This window comes from Trifolium pratense, linkage group LG4 (assembly GCF_020283565.1).
Source record: "Trifolium pratense cultivar HEN17-A07 linkage group LG4, ARS_RC_1.1, whole genome shotgun sequence".
In the NCBI taxonomy this organism is placed as follows: Eukaryota; Viridiplantae; Streptophyta; class Magnoliopsida; order Fabales; family Fabaceae; genus Trifolium; species Trifolium pratense.
In genome coordinates, this window is record NC_060062.1 from 39,754,647 (window position 1) to 39,776,181 (window position 21,535).

General features: G+C 32.4%; 2 protein-coding genes across 3 annotated transcripts; both read left to right on the top strand.

The window, feature by feature from the left end:
* The first annotated feature begins 3,627 nt into the window (after positions 1–3,627).
* On the top strand, positions 3,628–7,434 carry LOC123923517 (pentatricopeptide repeat-containing protein At5g01110). Of its 2 annotated transcripts, XM_045976205.1 has the most exons (4): positions 3,697–6,123; positions 6,264–6,319; positions 6,456–6,557; positions 6,982–7,434. In XM_045976205.1, the coding sequence occupies exon 1, from the start codon at positions 3,855–3,857 to the stop codon at positions 6,051–6,053; it is 2,199 nt and encodes a 732-aa protein (XP_045832161.1). In that variant the 5' UTR covers positions 3,697–3,854; the 3' UTR covers positions 6,054–6,123; positions 6,264–6,319; positions 6,456–6,557; positions 6,982–7,434. The 2 variants fall into 2 exon arrangements, with proteins under 2 accessions (XP_045832162.1, XP_045832161.1); XM_045976206.1 differs by lacking the exon at positions 6,982–7,434 and having other exon boundaries at positions 3,628–6,123; positions 6,456–6,749.
* A 4,487-nt stretch (positions 7,435–11,921) lies between these two features.
* Positions 11,922–16,652, top strand: LOC123923518 (flavonoid 3',5'-hydroxylase 1-like). Its single transcript, XM_045976207.1, has 2 exons — positions 11,922–13,129; positions 15,653–16,652. The coding sequence occupies exons 1-2, from the start codon at positions 12,215–12,217 to the stop codon at positions 16,283–16,285; spliced, it is 1,548 nt and encodes a 515-aa protein (XP_045832163.1). The 5' UTR covers positions 11,922–12,214; the 3' UTR covers positions 16,286–16,652.
* The last annotated feature ends 4,883 nt before the right edge of the window (positions 16,653–21,535 follow it).

The following is a 21,535-nucleotide window of genomic DNA, read 5'->3' on the forward strand; positions in this document are numbered from 1 at the left end:
TTGCGACAAAATTATATTTTACATTCCCGTCACAGTGGTAATGGCGCCAATTTTCCCCCTTTAATTTCACTAAATTTTGGAATAATTATGAGACGGAAATACAAATTCAGTCCCAAATTTGCGACAGATATTTTACTTCGTCTCAATTTGGAGACGGAATATCAATTCCGTCCCAACTGACCAAAGAAATTTAAAAAGAAATGTTTCTGAGTGAAAAGCGTCGCAAATTTAGTCCCAATTTAAATATTTTGGGACGGAAAATATTTCCGTCACAAATTTCCGTCCCAGATCAATTTTTTTCTAGCAGTACTGGTAATACTTAAATATCTAAAGTAAAAGTAAAATTATCAACTTCAAATTAGTTTCAAAATTAAATTATCGATTACGAGTATCCATTTTTAATATCTAATTTGAATATTATTTTGTATGTTTTTTATATGACTTAATTGCACTTTTCGTCATTTATCTTTAAAAGTTTCAAATTGGTTCCTTATCTTTTCTGCAGGTTTCAAATTGGTCTCTCCCGTCAATTTTTTCACTATTACCGTTAAATTTGGACACGTGTCATCTTTCCAAGTATGATTTTCGTTTGCCATGTGTCCAAATTTAACGGTAATAGTTAAAAATTTGACGGGAGAGACCAACATGAAACCCGCAGAAAAGATAAGAGACTAACTTGAAACTTTTAAAAGATAAGGGACCAACTTAAAACCTAAAATAAAGATAAGAGACTAAAAGTGTAATTAAGCATTTTTATATCTTCCGCCTGACAATAGATTTTACCAATGACATTTTGCCATGAGAATGAAAGGGATAAACTTTTTTATTTCAAATAATTAACATTCCTTATGATTTGCATTGGTGGTTTCTATAGTTCAAAGTTTGATATTGTTGTTAAATTTGATATAGAATTATCTTAGTTAATAAACCACGTGTAAATATAAATAACAATTAAATATTAACGAGAATAAAATTCAACAAAGATCATGACTATTAAAATTGTGTTAATTTGATGTCGACAATCGTGATGGAGACAATCACAAAATCATAAACAACATATGATCTGTCAAATATTAAATCGTGAAATAATATTGAGTCTTGAGTCGTATCCTTAAGGATTTTGATCACCTCATAAACGTCAATTCTCCAAGATTCAACGGACTCTTCTCTGCTATAATCACTGCTAGAAATCTCGCGTTTAAAGACCTATTTAGAGACCGAAAATCTTCAAAATCGGTCACTAAATCCATCAACAACCGAATTAGTGACCAAATTTTTGAGGTGACAAAAACTTGGTGGCTGATCCATAGTGACCAATCAAGCGATCGATTTATTAGCCACCGAATAGGCGACATATTTCGATAGCTAAATCGATCTTTAAAAGCGAACTTTCTAGTAGTGAATGAATCACGCTCAAGGTGACAAAACAACAAAAAGTTATCTCAAAGATCACAAGATGATGTTACCGAGAGAAAACTGACAAATAGAACATGAAAAGAAGAAAAGAAGGATACAAGGTTTTCAACGGAATCAAGAAAATGATCTCATTTTCCTCTTATAATTAGGGGGAGTTACTGTAAAAAAAAGGAAAATATTAAACAGTGCACCTGGTGTACTAATTAAGCATACAATGCATTGAAAATGTAAAAAGTTATTTTTATCAACATTAACTTTATGTTTTCTATTTTTGACATGCTTAACAAGTACACCGAGTGCACTGTTTAACATGACCCAAAAAATAATAATTAGGGGGAGTTATATATAAAAGAGAGAAAATGAATAAACCTTCAATTTGATTCACGAACTATCAATTTCTCTCCAATTTGGTTCATAAACTATAAATATATATACTAAACAGTCAATCAACTATTAATAATCTATCAATTTGGTCCATTAACTATATTTTTTCTGTCCGGCTTATCTCGATTAGTAAGAATATTGCATATATTATGTAGGAGCCCGGACACTCTACTTAGATGGTTTTTCTCCCAACCCCCCTCAATTCTTTTCTACCCCCCAAAAATCCAAGTTTGCCCCTTGCGGTTTGAAACATTTTTGCCAAAAAACTTCGGTTCGTATTCACCGAAGCCAAATATTAGACCATTTCGGTAACTGCAAACCGAACATTAGCGTTTTCGGTACACAAAAAACGAACGTCAGTTTGTTCGGTATCTGCAAACCGAAATGTCATAGATTTCGGTACGTTGGTCGCTGGAATTAGGTCATTTTCGGTAGAAGTTTACCGAAATAATTGTTTCGGTACCTGCGAACCGAAATGTCCCAGATTTCGGTAAGTGGTTACCGAAATTTATCTGAATGTCAGCTTATTTCGGTTCGTATAAATCGCAGTACCCCCAGGGGCAAAAACGGAAATTCAGGGGGTAGAAAAGAATTGAGGGGGGTTGGGAGAGAAACCATCCTCTACTTATTTGCCTTTAAGGTGAAATTTATAGCCACTAGTCTACTAGACCCAAAAAAAACTATCATTTTATCTCATGTTCTTTAAAAGAATTAAGGGAGTAAATTGTTGTATTTTTTTTTTGGTTACAAGAGTAAATTGTTGTATTAATAATAGTTTATATATTATGAGTTTAATTGTTGTGCACCGTCGGTGTAATTTTTTTTTACACATACATCCAATGACGCGTTGCCACATCATTTAATGAATGTGACACATCATGTGTTTTTAATTACCATACATGATGTGTCGGTATATTATTGGACGCATGTGCAAAATAACTTTACACCGACGGTGCATATAAATTAAATTCATATATTATTTAATATATTTAATAGTCCGGAGACAATATTGGAGAGAAATTGATAGTTACAGACAAAATTGATAGTTTAATTCGAATTGAACACAACTTTGAACGGATTCGTATAAAATTAAAATTCAGATTGAATTGGATTTGCCTATTGAACGGAAGCACACTCCTATATCTTTTACTCTACATAGTTAATATTATCTCAGTCCATAAATATAAGACCACAGTCACAAAATTATGATGATTAAGAAATTGGATTTTTGTATTAATTTTGTTGATAATTGATATTATTTTTACAATTTTATCATTAAAAAAAAATAAAAATTAATATTTAAAAAGTGTCTTACGGTGCGTTTATTCGCAAAATAAGAAAAATTTTAAAAAGTGTATCGCAACATAACAGTACAAGACACAATAAGATAATACAAGTCAAATTAAAATTGTACATGAGAGTGAAATTAAAAAATAGAATGGGTATTTTGGTTTTTTTTTTATTATTGTACTATGAACAAAAAATTGTTATGTGGTTCAGTGATGGACAAAAGTACTTGTTTTTGTTATGTTCCTTACTACCTATTTTTTCCAGCAGTCTCATAATCCGTTTCTAAATCAAATAGCATACAATAAAAGTTGTTCAATCCCCTATTTTTTAGCAGACCAAACACACCCTTATATTAGTTACGAAGGTAGTACTTTTTTTTTTATCTACAAGATATAAGTACCAAACATGACAACACAAGACAAACTTTAAGTTGTTGAACAAAACTTGTCTTTATGTTTGTACGATATTTGATGAACAAAAAATTATTTTAATATTTTAGATAACTTATACAAATGATAAAAAATTATACCGAGTGAGAAACAAAAATTTAGATTTTTTGTCTAGTCTTTTGCCTCCAATTCGTACCAAGAGCTAGTGTACCACGTATAAACACTACAATCAAATAACTTAACTTGAATTCCTCCGCTACCCCCACATTCCTCCGCCGGCGATACTCTATTCCTTCTCCGACCAAACCTAACCCAAAACCACCGTCAAATATCTCCGATCATCATCTCCTGCAACACTCTCTTCTTCAAATTTCAATGACAACAACACTAACACGTTCACAAAACGCACATTTCCCTCTCAGAACCCTCACAAACCCTCTCATCTCACACATCCCTTCTTCTTCTTCCTCCTTCTCCTCTCTCCCCACCGCACAACACCACCAACAACCCTCCCCCTCTCCCTCTTCTCTCCCAGACGCATTCTTAATCGACAAACTCCTCTTCCGCTTAAAGCAAAACGATCTCTCTTCCCTCCGTAACCACCTTCTCCATTCAAATTCATCATCAACCCTAACCCTAATCCCTCAACTTCTCCAAAAATGCCACAATTACCCTCTCCTACTTCCCAATCTCATCCAAACAATAGCCTCCACGTGTCCAAATCCAACCATCACAGCTTCCATGGTTCATTTTCTAGTTCAATCAAAAAAGCTTCCAGAAGCTCAATCACTTCTCCTCAGGATCATCAGAAAAAGCGGTGTCTCACGTGTTGAGGTAATCGATTCTCTCATTTCGAGTTCGAGTAAAAATTTACATCAAAATGGCATTGTTTTTGATCTGTTGATAAGAACATATGTTCAAGCTAGGAAATTAAGAGAAGGTTCCGAGGCATTTAGGATTTTGAGAGGAAAAGGTTTATGTATTTCAATTAACGCTTGTAATGCGCTTTTAGGTGCGGTTGTTAAGGTTGGTTGGGTTGATTTGGCTTGGAATGTTTATGAGGATTTTGTTAGGAGTGGGAATAAGGTTAATGTTTATACTTTGAATATTATGGTTAATGCTTTGTGTAAAGATGGGAAATTGGATAATGTTAGGGTTTTCTTGTCTGAGATGGAGGAGAAAGGTGTTTATCCTGATCTTGTAACTTATAATACTTTGATTAATGCTTACTGTCATCGGGGGCTTGTTTCGGAAGCTTTTCGGTTGGTGGATTCTATGGCTGGTAAAGGGTTGAAGCCGGGACTTTTTACGTATAATTCTTTGATTAATGGTTTGTGTAAGGAGGGAAGCTATGAGAGAGCGAAGAGTGTTTTGGATGAGATGTTGGGGGTTGGATTGTGTCCCGATGCTGCGACTTTTAACCCACTGTTGGTAGACAGTTGTAGGAAGGAGGATGTTTGTGGGGCGGAGAAGATTTTTAATGAAATGTTGCAGCATGGAGTTGTTCCTGATTTGATTAGCTTTAGTTCGATTGTTGGGGTGTTTTCTAGGAACAGGGAACTTGGTCGGGCGTTGGAATATTTTGAGAAGATGAAAGGTGTCGGGTTAGTTCCTGATACTGTTATTTATACTATTCTTATTAATGGGTATTGTAGAAATGGTGATGTGTCCGGGGCTCTCCAATTGCGGAATGAGATGGTCCACCAGGGTTGCGTTATGGATGTGGTTACATATAATACTTTGTTGAATGGATTGTGCAGGGGGAAAATGCTTGATGATGCAGATGAATTGTTTAAGGAGATGTTGGAAAGGGGAGTTTTTCCCGATTTCTACTCTCTAACGACTCTCATTCATGGATATTGTAAGGATGGAAACATGACTAAAGCACTTAGTTTGTTCGACACTATGACTCTGAGGAGCCTTAAGCCTGATGTTGTGACATATAATACCTTGATGGATGGCTTCTGCAAAATAGGTGAAATGGATAAAGCGAAGGAGTTGTGGCGTGATATGACAAGCAGGGAAATATTTCCCAACTACATATCGTTTAGCATTTTGATAAATGGGTTTTGCAACTTAGGTCTTGTGTCTGAAGCATTCAAGCTGTGGGATGAAATGAAAGAAAAAGGTATTAAGCCCACCCTTGTTACTTGCAACACCATAATAAAAGGCTATTTGCGTGCTGGCAATTTGTCAAAGGCAAATGACTTTTTGAACAAGATGATTTCAGAAGGAGTTCCTCCCGATTGCATCACATACAATACTCTTATAAATGGTTTTGTAAAGGAAGAGAACTTTGATAGGGCTTTTTTCTTGATTAGTAAAATGGAAGAACAACGACTGCTTCCTGATCTCGTCACATACAACGCAATTCTTGGTGGATTTTCCAGGCAAGGTAGAATGCAAGAGGCCGAGATGGTATTACATAAGATGATTGATAAAGGTATCAATCCTGATAAATCAACTTACACATCACTAATAAATGGGCATGTCTCTAAAGACAACCTGAAAGAGGCATTCCGTGTCCATGATGAAATGCTGCAAAGGGGATTCATCCCAGATGACAACTTCTAGGAGTTTTATTGTTACAGCTGTCAACTGCTACAACATTACAGCACCTTGTTCTTAATTCTCGAATATGAAGGTTGGGCATTCTATCTTTAAGGGTCATCTAAAGTTGCTTCATTATGTTATAAACTTTGATTTTGTATCCTTGTGATGATTATTCAGATATATACTTGTTGTGTTATGTCTATTTGTTAACGATGCCTTTCCTTGTTGCAGGTTCTGTAGATCGAAAAAATGCACACCCTGTTGCACGCCATTTCTGCCCGTAACATGTAAGTTGAGCCTTGGTTGGTAACATAAATAGAGAGGTGTTTAGTATTTTTGGTATTTATTTCAATAATTTGATTACATATTGTGACTTTCAATTTGAACGGAAGAATCACATGTTTTGGGTGCTTTGAAATGCAGCCAATCCATGTTTCTAAACATGATGGAATTCTGCTTGGAAATGCATATGGTTAACAGGATGGAGACACCACCTTCTTTCACAAACTTCAGACAAGTAGTTCTGTAAGTATGTTTTACCAGGAACTCTGATAGTCTGATTACTAAACATGGAGGCAATATAGTTTGTTGATAACAACTAGGGGTCGGGACTGCTGATTTAGGAACTAAATAAACTGTTTTTTTTAGTTATATTCATTTCTCCAATGTATTATAAATAAATTGTTTTGTGAAATAATTTTTTTAATTTAAAAACGATTTTTTTGGTACAAACTTTTAAAAATGATTTACTTTATTGAAATAAAAATACTGATTTTTTTTAAGAAAAAATATTAAAAAACTGATTTTTTGTAACATTAAAAACAGATTTTTAATTAGTTTTAAAATGTTTTTTTTATAAATAATACTGTATTAACAATTAATTAAAAAAATATTAACAATTAAATATTATATTTATTATTAAAAATTTAATAATTATGGTGGCTGCCAGCGCCGGAGCACCGCCGTGTCGGCTACCGGTCTGTCGCTGTCGGACCGCTGGAAAATCTGGGTCCTGCTGCCGTGGACCACCTGAGGTCCGACGTTGACCAGACTGTTGACCGGCCATCCACCACCACCTACTTTTATTCTTTATTAAAATATTATTATTTAAATTATGTTGTTAAAAAATTGAATAAGAAAACTTTAGGGAGGTGTAAAAGGAATATTTTGGGCTCACTATGTTTTGGCTCAATGAAAAAAGAAATTTGGAATAAAATGTAAAAAGCTAGTATAAGTTATAAACACATTTCATTTTTGTCAAACAAGCTTATAATTAAACTAGTCCTATAATTTATAAGCTAATTTATTGGACTTACCAAACAGATACTTGGTGGTCCAATACACTATTATGCTCCTCAATTAATGTTGTTTGTTCATTCTTTTTTTTTACAACATTATTGGTGAGAATCGAACATAAGACCTCATATATATTCAATTCCCTTACCACTAGACAAAACTTAGTGTGTTTTTTTATAAGCGACAAAACTTAGTGTGTGTTTGGTTCTTCAGTGAAAAAAATTGAGTTTGAGAGAATTAATTTTGATTAGAAGTGAGTCGAATATATAATTGATTTGTTTGGACACATTTAGTAAAAGTGATTTTCACCAATTTATATTGTTTGAATAGTTTAGATCAAAATTGCTTTTGGGGTGTCTGATTACCAAAATGAATTTTTAATTTAACTAATAATTAACAGAAAAAAACCACATTTAAAAATTTTTGAACAAAATTCACTCAAGCCCAACCCAATAATAAAAAAGAAATAAAAATTAATTGGATAGTTCTCCAGAATCTTCTATTGGACGTTGATGTCTTCCATTTCTCCATATTTGTGTAATTACAAAGGGAAAAGACAGATCTGAATGGTTGTGGGTGATGTGAATAAGAAGAAGAAGAAAGTTATGGGTAAATAGGTTCACATGTCATTGACAATTAATTGCATGGAATTGATTTTCTTTAAAGTGGAAGCTTCAATTTCTAGCTTTAAAAGAACTCACTTTTGGGGCTAAATTCACGTTACATGAATTTCATTTTGCAAGTTATCCAAACATTCACAAACTTGTTCTAATCATGGTGTTTGTTAAAATTTATTCTTTTAGAAAATAAAACAGAATAAAATACAAAAATTTCAACTTGCAAATGTTGAATCCATAATCTTTAACATTAAAAATTTCCACTAAGCTACTGTTCAAATTAGTAAGTATATTTTTTGCGCAAAAAAAAGTGTTAAATTGTTATTTTATTAAAAGGCTTAATTAGTAAAATAATCCCTTAAAGACATTTTTGGTTTTAGATTGGTCCCTTAAAGAAAAAAAGGTCCAAATAGGTCCCTTAAAGAAAAAAAAGTCCGAATAGGTCCCTTAAAGACATCTCCGTTAATCAGTTTGGTCCCTAAAAAGAAGTCCGAATAGGACCAAACTGATTAACGGAGATGTCTTTAAGGGACCTATTCGGACTTTTTTTTCTTTAAGAGACCTATTTAGACCTTTTTTTTCTTTAAGGGACCAATCTAAAACCAAAAATGTCTTTAAGGGACCATTTTATTAATTAAGTCTTATTAAAATATCATGAGTATTTTAACCCAAACAAGTCTGGTCGGTCCTACCTACAATTTAATGTTTGAATTTAAGATGAATAGGAGATTTCTTTCTTTTTTTCTTTTCTTCTTTTCTTTCCGTCAAACATACTGATTTCAATGAAACAAAAGAAAAAGTAGGACAAAATATGCAAGTGGATTTTTTTTAAAGCAAAATGAACTCATTGCATTTCATTCAATATAATAGAAGAGATACAACTAGGTGGTAAAAAACTAAAAATGATGAACATTGCGGCTAGACTAAAGTAAAGACGCTCTAGCAAGATTGTGAGCGGTTCTATTGACTTGCCTCCTAACATAAACTATGTTGTAATTAACATTATAAATGAGAATAGAACTACAAGTTGAGAGCAAAGTACCAAGCTCATTCGCATACAAACAATCATTACGCCAAGCATGCACACCCTGTTGACAGTCACTTTTGAAGAAAACTCTCTCAAAGCCATTAGACAAGGCGAACGCGAGAGCAATGTAGGTATCAAGAACATGCTTAAGATTACTGACCTCTGAAACTGAAGCTTTACAGAAAGGAAACCGTTATAAAGCCAAGACAGACGCTCGGGACCTCCTTTCATAAGTCATATTTAGTCTAACTAGTGAGATTAAAAAAAATTATTTTTTAAATCAAACTTTTTAGCGAATGCTAGTCCAATTTGGCGAATTTGTTAGTTAAAACATTGAGCGATTTTTGAGATTATAATTTATAGTGTATAATTTTTCTCTTATTTTTATCATCATTATTGTCCTTCAAGTTGTGCCTCAATTGTCTGGACTTTATGGTTAACATCATATTGAACCTTAAATTCATCATACTTAACATCATAATTAACCGCCACGTAAGTGTTTTTGTAAACGTAGAATAACTAGAAACGTAACGGTACAACAAGTAAGAAACTTAAAAACCTATTTGTTACCTAGAAAATTTAAAAGACCTAATTGTCACAAACATGAAACTTATAGGACCCCTGAATGGATTTGGCCAATAGATGAAGGACCAAAAAAGAGTAAAACAATGAGAAAAAACATATAAAAGACTAAATCGTTACTTGAAATTAAGTTAATAGATTATAAGTATCATTTTGTCAAATTTTAAAGTATTTTTTTTATAAAAGTTAAACAATTATAATATATTTTTCCGTTTTCCCGGCGAATTAATTTTTAATAAATATAGAATAATTATATTATGCATGAACAACAAAACAGACACTAAGTTGCGCCACTAATATTTTTTTAATGACAAAATCAATTCTTCCTAAAAATAAAATATATTGATCTAGGAGATACAAAATTATTATGCATGACATTTTAAACTCTTTACAGAAGACTTGCAACCTCTGATGCTATGAAGTCAAAAGTGTCAAACACAAATATTATAAAAACATATGTTGAAAATATCATTTTTATGTTCAAAATTTCTCAATTTTATTTTCATCTATTATGTTAAATATCTGTTTGTCCATATTATATTAATAAATATAAAGACATGTCAAAGTTATGTTCATCAAGGATAAAAAAACAAAATAAAAAGTCTCTTAACCGTGGCTTAAATGGTAGCTATCCAATATATTATTGGAATGGTCGGGGTTCGAATCCCGAATTCCATATTTTTTCATATTTAAATGTGTGAGAGACTAGTCACTAGACTACTTTAAAAAAAATAAAAAATTTGGGGGACGAAAACATGCTATTTTTTATTTTTAGAGAATAAAATTAAAATGTTATATTTTTAAAGACAAAAAATTTATTTAATCCTATTGTATTTAATCTGCTAACTCTTTAACGATAAATTTAAAAATAAAATATTAGTTCCAAACTTAAAAACGTTACATAAGTTAACAAATTTTTTAATAATTTTTTTAATAAAATTTTAGTTTAGCAGAGAAAGATATGACTATGAGTGATGAAGAGAGAGAGAATTGAGATGAAAGGATCAAAGATCATGTGTTGATGGTGCATGACATTATTATGTGTTATAGATCAATCTAAAGGTAAATTAGACTTTCTCCATTATGGACCATGATGGACCATTTGCTAGGCTGGTCCATGTTAAAATTAGTCGGGAAAACAATACTCCTTATTGAAAGGGAAAACATTACACCTTATTAAAAGCTAAAATCACAACTCCTTATTGAAAGGGAAATCCAAAGCTAAGCATAAATACACCGGTAAATTCTAATATATACCACTTCATTAAGTGGTCCATGGTGGACCAGTCATGAATAACATTATAACGAATACGAATTATACAAAATCTATCGTTGAATTGAAAGTTTATATCATATAGATCGTCCATAGAAAAATTTAGAAAAATTGAAAATCATTTGATATGTTATTAAGACACATCAAGATTAACGGTTTATTAAATAACGTAAATTTTGATGGGTCTCAATAACATATCAAATGATTTTCAAAAAATTTTAAAAAATTTATGCATGATCTATACGATATAAACTTTCAATCCAACAGTTAATTTCGTAAAATTCATATTCGGTAGATCACTTATCTACGGTAGACTATTTTTGAAGGTGGTCCACTACGGTAGCATTAACCTAAATACACCCAAGTTAATGTAGTTCAAGAATTAGCATTCTTCACAAGCATTTTATCAAAAGAGCATTTTTGACAAACAATTTGTCAAACAGGCAAACCTCTAAACCTCAGGTGAGTGATAAATGTCACGTTTTTAGAAATGTCTCACATCAGTGAGCATTCTGCAATCTTGGAATTAAGAAATTTGAATATTATTGATTGACAATTCTTCGCAGCAGATCCTGACCAATGAATGACTTAGATTTCCTTTGCACACTACAAGCTCTTCTTTTTCAAATAATCTTACACATTTTCTCTAATATTCTAATCTTACACGCAAGGGATTCTTTCTAATAACTGCATATTGCATTTATGGTCTTGATGGTTTGAATTTATAAATAGTTGCATCCTGAGAGTTTGGTCTTACCTACAAATATCATGAGCTAATGAATTTATAGGCACATTGATGTATCCACGTTTAACAACTAGGATGGGTAAGTGATCGCGTTGACCAGAAGAGTTGCGTTGAGAGCGTTTAACAACTATGGTGGTTGAGAGCGTTGAGACCCCTGTTGAAGCGGAGGGGGGTTGTGTACCTGCAGGCACTCCGACGCTCAAGTCAGTTTGTGTTTGTGAAGGTTTTCTTGGCTAAATAATGCGTACCTTGCAAATGAAGTGGAGTCACATATATATAGCCCCCAGCGCTGGGCCAAGACCCTTGATGACATTAATGGCCATCAAGTGGCTGCCGGAAAACGGCTTGGAGGCCTTGATGTGCAGTAAATGCTCATCATTCCGATTTACGGCCGTTACGATACGTAAGAGTATCAGACCGTTGGAGGCTTGCTCGGATCGTGTTTGTTCGACACCCTCTGATGCTCGAGCTCGACGCTCGGCCCAGAACAGTAAGGATACCAAAATTTGGTTAAAATAATTTGCCTAAAAAGGAAATGATGTAAACCAACCGAAGTGAATAATTATAAATAGTTGCACCCTAAGAGTTATAACATTCACAATCTCTTGAATTAATCACAAATTATAGCAAAAAAGCTTAACCATGGTGATGATCACTCAATACCAAACCTTCCTTTACAAAGAACTTTTTATCTCCTTTTTCATTTTCTTGATAACCTGTTTCATCATAAGTTTTCTCTTAAAAAAAAACCTTAAAAAACTTCCACCGGGCCCAAAATGTTATCCAATTGTAGGTGCACTCCCACTAATGGGAACCATGCCTCATGTTACCCTATTCAAAATGTCACAAAAATATGGACCCATAATGTACCTAAAAATGGGATCAAACAACATGGTTGTAGCATCAACTCCTTCTTCAGCCAAAGCATTTCTCAAAACACTTGACCAAAATTTCTCCAATAGGCCGAAAAATGCCGGCGCAACTCACATAGCTTATGATTCACAAGACATGGTTTTTGCAGACTATGGATCTAGGTGGAAATTACTTAAGAAACTAAGTAACTTGCACATGTTCGGCGGACAGGCTCTCAAAGACTGGTCGAAAGTTCGTGCGGATGAAGTGGGTCATATGATTCATACAATGTACGATTGTAGTAAGAAAGACAAATCTATTGTTGTGGCCGAAATGTTGACATGTGCTATGGCCAATATGATAGGTCAAGTTGTATTGAGCCGTCGCGTGTTCGAAACAAAAGGTTCTGAATCAAATGAATTTAAGGATATGGTTGTTGAGCTAATGACAACTGCCGGATATTTTAACATTGGTGATTTTATTCCATTTCTTGCTTGGTTGGATCTTCAAGGAATTGTACGAAGTATGAAGAGTTTACACAAAAAGTTTGATGCTTTGTTGACAAAGATGATTGAGGAGCATGTGGCATCTAGTCATACAAATCCTCGGGTTAAGCCTGATTTCTTAGACATTCTCATTGCTCAAAGTAACGAAGATTCTAATGGGGAGAAATTAACACTCACTAACATCAAGGCATTACTCTTGGTATGTACATTTAATCCTTTATCTTACTTGTAATTGTAAAGTACGATAAAGTACAAATAAAAACAAAGACATGTCGTCGTTAGAGATGTCAATTTGCATCCGTCAGAGCGTATCCCTGCGGGGATTGCCCCGTTTGGAGCTCCGAAAACAAGGATTTTTTCCTCGTGGGAACATGGATGGAGGTAAAAACTCCCCCGCGGGCACTTCGGGACGGTGATCGGGGAAGGCGCATCCGTCCCTGCGGATTCCCCGAATCCGTCCATATATACATAACTATATTATTATTATTATTAAAAAAAAAAGTAACTGAAGAGTTTGTCCATTATTTTCTCTGACAGTTTTGAGCTATTTTGATTATGAATTTTTGTATGATTATGCATACTTTGCTATACATTATGGAATATTTTGGCTATTAGGTTTTGTATGATTATTAGTAGTCAAATGCTTTTGCAATGTTTTTTGATTATGAATGCATTATGTGTTGTTTTTATTTTTTTTAAAAAGAAAGATGTAAAATATTTGTTTTTTAAAATAAAACTGAAAAAAATAATGTCATTCTATTGTCATAATTTTGACCGAAAAATATAAAAAAATTGTTAATATTCGATATCCGTGGATCTCCACGGGTACTGTGGGAATTTGTGGGGATAGGGATGAGGACAAATATTCCCGTGGGAATGAGGATGGAGGCAAAAACTTTCCCGCAGGCACTTCGAGGCGGGGAACGAGAAAACTTCCTCCGCACATTCCCCGCCCCGTTGACATCCCTATTCATCGTCAAAATATGGAAGACGTGTGACAAGAAATATAACCATAAGTATGAATCCAGCTCTCGTGAGTCATTGATTATTTGCTAATGATGGATATTTACTTTAACCATAAATTTGGATATTTATTTGCTAATGACAAGAAATATAATCATAAGTACGTATTTATTTTATAACTAAAAAGACATTATTTAGAACTCCCGAACCAGATTAAACTGATGGTGAAAAAAAAAAAACATTATTCATTCAAATTAGTACTAATACATTGACAAATACAAATTCATATTAAAACTAAAAATAGTGAATTTGCTTTTTAAAATAAAAAATTGTGAATTTGCAGTACATGTAAAATAGCAAAATGTCTATCTATAAATATGAGGAAACATAAGTGATGGAAATATCATGAATGACATTTCATGATGCTGCGTCACTCATTTTATTGCAAAAACTAGTTTGATGACCGTGATTTCGCACGAGTCATTGACATTTATTCGATATTTATGTTTGTTATTATATTATGGTAGAAAATTTATTTAGAATAAAATATTAAAAAATTTAGACTAAAATATTAAAAAAATTGTTATATAATATTGTAAAAATATAAGTGAAACTATTGTGCTATTTTTTATAAAACTTATTAAATGAATAAATTTGATTATAATTATCTAATTATTTATGTATCTGTCACAAATAATAGTCCCGTGTGTATTTTTTAATAAAAAATTAGAAATTTGATTATAAATATTTAGGATAATTTAGTAAATTTGATAGTAATTAACTTTATTGTATTATTATTATTAATAGTTAATAGTATTTTTTCTTATGGAAAATATTGTTTATGTTTCTATTTCTATATTCCTAATTTTATGCATATTCATCTTATATATTCTATAAAAAAATTATTGACTATTTTATTCTGTTTTTTTCTTTTAATAGATTATTGACTTAATTGTATTAATCTGTTTTGTTGCTATTTTTTATGAGTATAGATTGTTCTGTTTTGTTACAATCTATAATCTGTTTTGTTTCTATTTTTAAACATATCATCTTTTTTTATATATTTATCTTATATTGTTCTATTTTTTTTAGTGAAATTACAATGAAGGATATAAAACTTGCAACGTAAGTAATAAGGATAAATTAGTAATTTTGGTGGTAATTGATTTTAATATATTAGTAATAGATAACCCTCACTTTTTTTTTTTTTTATAATTATAACCCTCACTCATTTTAGATGTTAATGAGTTCGATTTCAAAACATTAGTGAGATCAAAAAGTATAAATTCAGAAAAGTTAATTAATTTTATTATACTTTTTTTAGAAATTTATAATTTCAATTTTTTAGGAAAACAAATTTATTCTTTATATTTTAATTTATATTATTTTGAGAAAAAAAATTATAATTACATGAAAATAAGTATAAATAAATGGGATATGTTATCTTTTTTGTTTTGTTTATGTAGTCTAGCGGTTAGGAATTTCACCTTTAAGATGGATAAGTAGAATGGCCGGGGTTCGAACCCCGGCCCCCGACATATAAAATGTATTGTTCCTGCCAACTGAGCTAAGCTCGCAGGACAATGAGATATGTTATCTATGTTTTGTTATTATAAAATTTATTTACTTTTACTAAAAATGGTGAGGGTCCAACCTTGGACCATTTCTTAGATTTTAATGTAATTGTTTTACTTTTTAAACAATTTTAATTGTTTTAATTATAATCATCAATAATAATGTTTTACTATTGTGTATATAGAATCTATTTATCGCAGGAACAGATACATCTTCAAGTAGCATAGAATGGGCCCTAGCAGAAATGTTGAAGAATCCCAAAATAATGGAAAGAGCTCATCAAGAAATGGACCAAGTAATAGGCAAAGATCGTCGCCTACAAGAATCAGACATTCAAAAACTTCCTTATTTACGAGCAATTTGCAAAGAAACATTTAGAAAACATCCTTCAACACCACTAAACTTGCCAAGAGTTTCCTTACAACCATGTGAAGTGAATGGATATTACATACCAAAAAACACTAGACTAAGTGTGAACATTTGGGCCATAGGAAGAGACCCAAATGTGTGGGAGAATCCTTTGGAATTTAATCCTGAAAGGTTCCTGAGTGGTAAAAATGCTAAAATTGATCCGCAGGGAAATGATTTTGAGTTGATTCCATTTGGTGCGGGGAGAAGAATTTGTGCTGGGGCAAGAATGGCGATCGTGCTTGTTGAATACATTTTGGGAACTTTGGTGCATTCATTTGATTGGAAGTTACCGAATGATGCTGTGGATTTGAACATGGATGAGTTATTTGGGCTTGCTTTGCAGAAAAAAGTTCCTCTTGCTGCTTTTGCTAGCCCAAGATTGTCTCCATCTGCTTATATTCCTTGAGAATTACTTTTGCTACCCTACTTATTCTAGGGCGTGTCCTACGAAATTACCATACTATCCATGTACGTTACTTAAGTTACGGAATACTGTCCGTGACTTAAGATAAGGAGTGGATGTGTAAACAATTTCAGAACTCCAAATGACCAAAACTTGTCTATCATGTGCGTTTTTTTTTTTTTTTTTGTTTTTTTATAATAAAGTATGTGTGTTTTTTTTTATTGCATAGTAGGTGGGTGCTTTTATTCTAAATAACTCTTTTATTAGGGGGTTTTATCAGCATATTATATTGTATGTGTGTACCTTACCAAAAAAAATTGTATGTGTTTTATTAGTAATATTTGAAGTATGCTGATTTTCTTTTACAAAAGCCTATGTTGAATTATCTTATAAAAAAAAGGCTTAAATATGCAAATGATATATTGATCAAATATATCAACTTTTTTTTATTCACTTTTGCTTTTAGTTAGAAAAAAGGAGGGACACAATATATATAAGTAATTAATTTTTGATAAAATAATAGATGAAAGTTAAGAGAGATATGCAATCTATACAAGATATATTAGTGGGTATATAGTTGGTAATGTTATTGTGATTGAAGTGTGTGACTCTAATTATATTTAATTCATGAAAATGGGGAAAATTAATTGTGTATGATTTATCTAATATTTAAAATTAACTTTTTAAATTTAAAGATAATCTTTTTTTTTGTTACATGAAAAAAAAAAAAAACTAGGTCCTCATAAATGACACTCCTTGAACGTCCGTTAGAAGTGCCAAAGACATAGTAGGAAGAGTCTCATTAACTATAGTCAAAGAGTCTAAATAGTTTGCTCCCACCTTTGCAAGAATATCAGCACAAATATTCCCTTCGCGTAATGGTGATATGTATGCGTTTTCATAGTCACTAGTTGAACCGTATGAAGGGAGTCCGAGTAACAAATAACCTTTTTGAATTCTGCTTGCCCTTTTAGTAATTAAGAAAAAAAGAGCAAGCAACAACTCGTATTGTTATAGTCAGATTTGTTGGTATATCTCACTAGTTTATTAAGAGGGATTTAAATTTCGAAGTTCATAGATTGCGGCATGAACTGCCTCTAATTCTTCCTCATTACTTACATCTGTGCATATTTTAGTTCTTGTATGTGCACATGCATGGCAGTTATTGCTGATTAAAATGTGTATCAGAACCAATGCAAAATAAAATAAAATAATGTGTATCAGAACAGAAAAATCCTTCTGAAGCAAAGCTGCAGATTATTGCGGCAAAGTTCTCTTAATAATTTCGACTTTTTTTTTTCACCACTAGTTGAATCTGGTTCGGGGGTTAGTTCTGCCATCAAGTGGTTCCAGCCCCTTCTCGATCACAGTTGCAGGGGATCGAATCACCACTAAACCAACTAACGATTGGTTATAATTTCGACCTTTTATTCTTCTAAGTAGTTATTGTTGTTTTCATGAGGTTAACATCACTGATATATTACAATGTTATATTAGTTTTTCTTCTTGCCAAGATTTGAACCCTCGACTTCCAACTCTTTAGCTCAACTAGTTTAACCAATTGACATACTCATCCCACTCAATCAACTCATTTCATTAATAATAAAAGGTTCAATACAATGAGGGACATAATCAAAGAACTTTCGACTAGACCAAAAAATGGCCGCTCTAGTTAAAGTGTGAGCCGCCGTGTTTGCTTGTCGCTTAGTAAACTTAGGAGGGTGTATTGGATTGAGAGTTTATGAGACAATTTTGGCAAAAAAAGTCTTGATGATTTTATGAGATTTTGTTGGACTATATTGATTTTGTGAGATTTTAAAGACTTTTTTACAAAGACTTTTTTACAATCAAGATTTTTAACACATGATTTGAATGGATTTTGAGAGATTTTTTCAAAAGACTTTTTTACAATCAAGATTTCATAACATTTTATATATTAGGAAACTTTTGTATATTAGGAAAATTTTAAAAGAATCAATAAATTTTAATAAAAAAAATTATATTTTTTTAGGAATCCAAAGATTTTAAAAAAAAAACCTTACATTTTTTTTTACGTATATGTTTCTTTCTTTTTTTTTGTACATTTTTACGTATATGTTTCTAATCACCAATAAAAAGGTTATCACCACCACCATCATTGATGGAAAATAGGAACAGATGAATGTGTGACGAAAAAAATTTGTTTGCCGTTGTAATTAATCAAAACTTTGTAAAAAAGATGTAGAATTTGTAAAAATATTTTTTTGCAAAAAAACATATTTGATAGGTAAAGAAGAAGAAGAAGAAAACCGGTATAATGATGATGAAAGTAAAAAGTCTCGAAGAGTTTGAAAAATTCTCAAGGCTTTTGGGGAGATTGTTGAAAAAGTGAACAAAGAAAAGAAGAAAAAACCGGGTACAATGATGATGAACTGTGAAAGTAATAAGTCTTTGAGAGTTCAAAAAAGTCTCAAGGCTTTTGGTGAGATTGTTGAAAAAGTCTGTCAAGTGTATTTTCAACTAAAAAGTCTCTCAAAATCCATTCCAAACAAGAATCCATCAAAATCGGTAGACTTTTGAATACCAATAGACATTTTAAAAGTAGGAACAAATCTCAATTGAATACCAACAGATTTTGTTGCCCTGAAAAAAAAATCTTATTTGTCTTGATTGAATACCACAAGATTTATTTAACTTTTTTAAAAGTCTTGATTGAATACCTCAAGATTTTTTTGTCATAAAAAAGTCTTTTAAAATCCTATGAAATCCCAATCCAATACACCCCCCTTAATCTCAAAGTTCGAATTACAATGTAACAAAGACTTAATTGACATAGAATATAAAAAAAAAAAAAAAGACTTAATTGACATAATAATACAGCTCAATTCCGATACACCCATGCGATTAGTTTGTAAGGCATCCACCACAAGTTCGGAGTTGCTTTCAAACACAATGTTGGACCACCCTCTAATAGAGGCTTCACGAATTGCCTCCAATAAGGTCATGGCTTCACCTTCCAAAGTAGAGAGTTGATGCATCGTATCTGCAGCTATAAAAGTATCGTCGGAATTACGAAGACACCACCCCTAACCCGTACGACCAGATACATCATTGAAGCTCGCATCGACATTACATTTCTGTCATCCGGAACGGGGCTGCTGCCATTGCAGCTCGGCTGATCTACTGTCATCTGAACGGCACTGCTGCTGTCTTGTATTAACAGCTCGCCATTCATTCATCATATGGGCAGCACGCATAGCAACACTCTTCGGCGTGTCATTGAGGCCATTCCACACACAGTTGTTTCGGTTATTCCATATGCATTGTGCAATCATCGCAACAGTTCCTGCAACATCAGAGGTTTCATTTCTACAAATATCAAAAAATACATTATGCACATTGTTAAATTGTTGCACTCTTAGTTCAATAACTCCTCTCATTCCGGCTTCGTTCCACACACGTCTACTTTCACTACACTCAAAGAACACATGCCAATCGTCGTCCTCATTATTATCACATAAAGGGCATTCCCTTGAGCATAATACATTCCGTTCATGAAGCCTAACTCGAGATGGTAAACAACCCCGACACACTCTCCAAAATAAGTGTTTAGTTTTTTGGGGTGCATAAATGTGCCAAAGAGAGCTCCAATGATCATCCAAAGTGCAATTTTCACTCGAACCTTATTAATATAGTGTCTATACCCGGATTTCACTGTATACACCCATTAACAAGAACATCACGTGACTTCCAAATGCTACGCCATGTAAAACTAGGATTTGTACCCAACTTAGCATCAAATAAAGAGGATTGAGGAAAATAGCAAGCCATATATATTCTAGCCACCAAAGTGATTTGATACAAAATTCCAAGCTTGTTTAGCAATCATGCCCATGTTAAATGAATGAAAGTCCGGAAATCTCATCCCACCATTGGCTTTTGGCCTAGCCATTCTATCCCATGCTAGCCATCGAATCCCTTAAGTTAAGTTTAATGTTAACGGAAAAATGTTGATTGTAGATCATCATCATTGTCATCACATCATCATTTATTATTAATTAGTTTAAATAAACCGAAACTCTTGAATCAAACTTATGATCAACGACATTAACTATCTCATGCTTGACGAAAATATATGATAATTTCTCTTTAGACTCCCCATGATTCGTTTTTACCCCCCGAAAATCCAATTTTGCACTTGAAAAAAAATTCGATTCGTAGAAACCGAAGTTTTTTCTAGTTCAAATTCAAGAAAAATTCAGTAAAAAGAAACTGATTTTTTTTTTCAAGGCAAAAAAAATTTGGTAAACAGAAACCGAAGTTATTATTGAAGGGAAAAAAAGAAAATCCAAGGAGTGAAAAAGAAACACGGAGGCGTAAAAAGATATTTTCAAAATGTATTGCCATGTTTTTTTTAATTCCTTTGCCTGCATTGGGCCATCTGACAAGGCCCAATAGAAATATACCATCAAGTTTTCAATTTCATTGGATTAAATAGAAAAGAGAATTGTTAAATATACCCACCCCACAATCGGTAACGTGTGTTCCAAGAAAAGTAGAGGTGTAATAGAAAATGAAATAAGGGATAGTATTTTATAAAAAATGTAGGGATACACTCTCAATTGTAAGGTATATATTTAACAATTCTATAAATAATAGAAAATCATATTCTATTTCTCACAACAATACAAATACAAAGAACGAGTGGAGTAGTTAGCAACAAGAGATTTAGATACTATGTATGTACAAGTTATAAGTTAAATTATCTATATCATCATTGTTAATTATAAATTATCTATATCATCATCACTATTAATTAAAAAGAAACAATAGCAACACAACAAACACGCAGACACGTTCAAGTTTAATTTAAGTTAATTAGCAAAGGAAGTGTCTGCTTCTCCTCTCTTTTGCCATCTGAATGATGAGATTAATTCATGATTAATCATGATTATTACAAACATACATGGACCTAGTTTGTCTTATGGTGTGGGAGTTGAAATCTTCGAAATTAAGCATTCAGATTAAAGCAGCAGCCACATTGTACAGCAACTACATAAATGGATTATGACCAGAATAATTAATGGGTGAAATCCATTCAAATTTAGCTTACTGTCACATGATATAATCATTATATATTTTTTTCAAAGACAAAGTGGAATTTTATTGCTCAAAATAAAGAACATTTCACTAGCACAAGGTGAACAGAAATACAATGAAAACATTAATTTAGGTGCATTTTCTTATGTGCTTTGAAAAAAATTATGGTTTTAA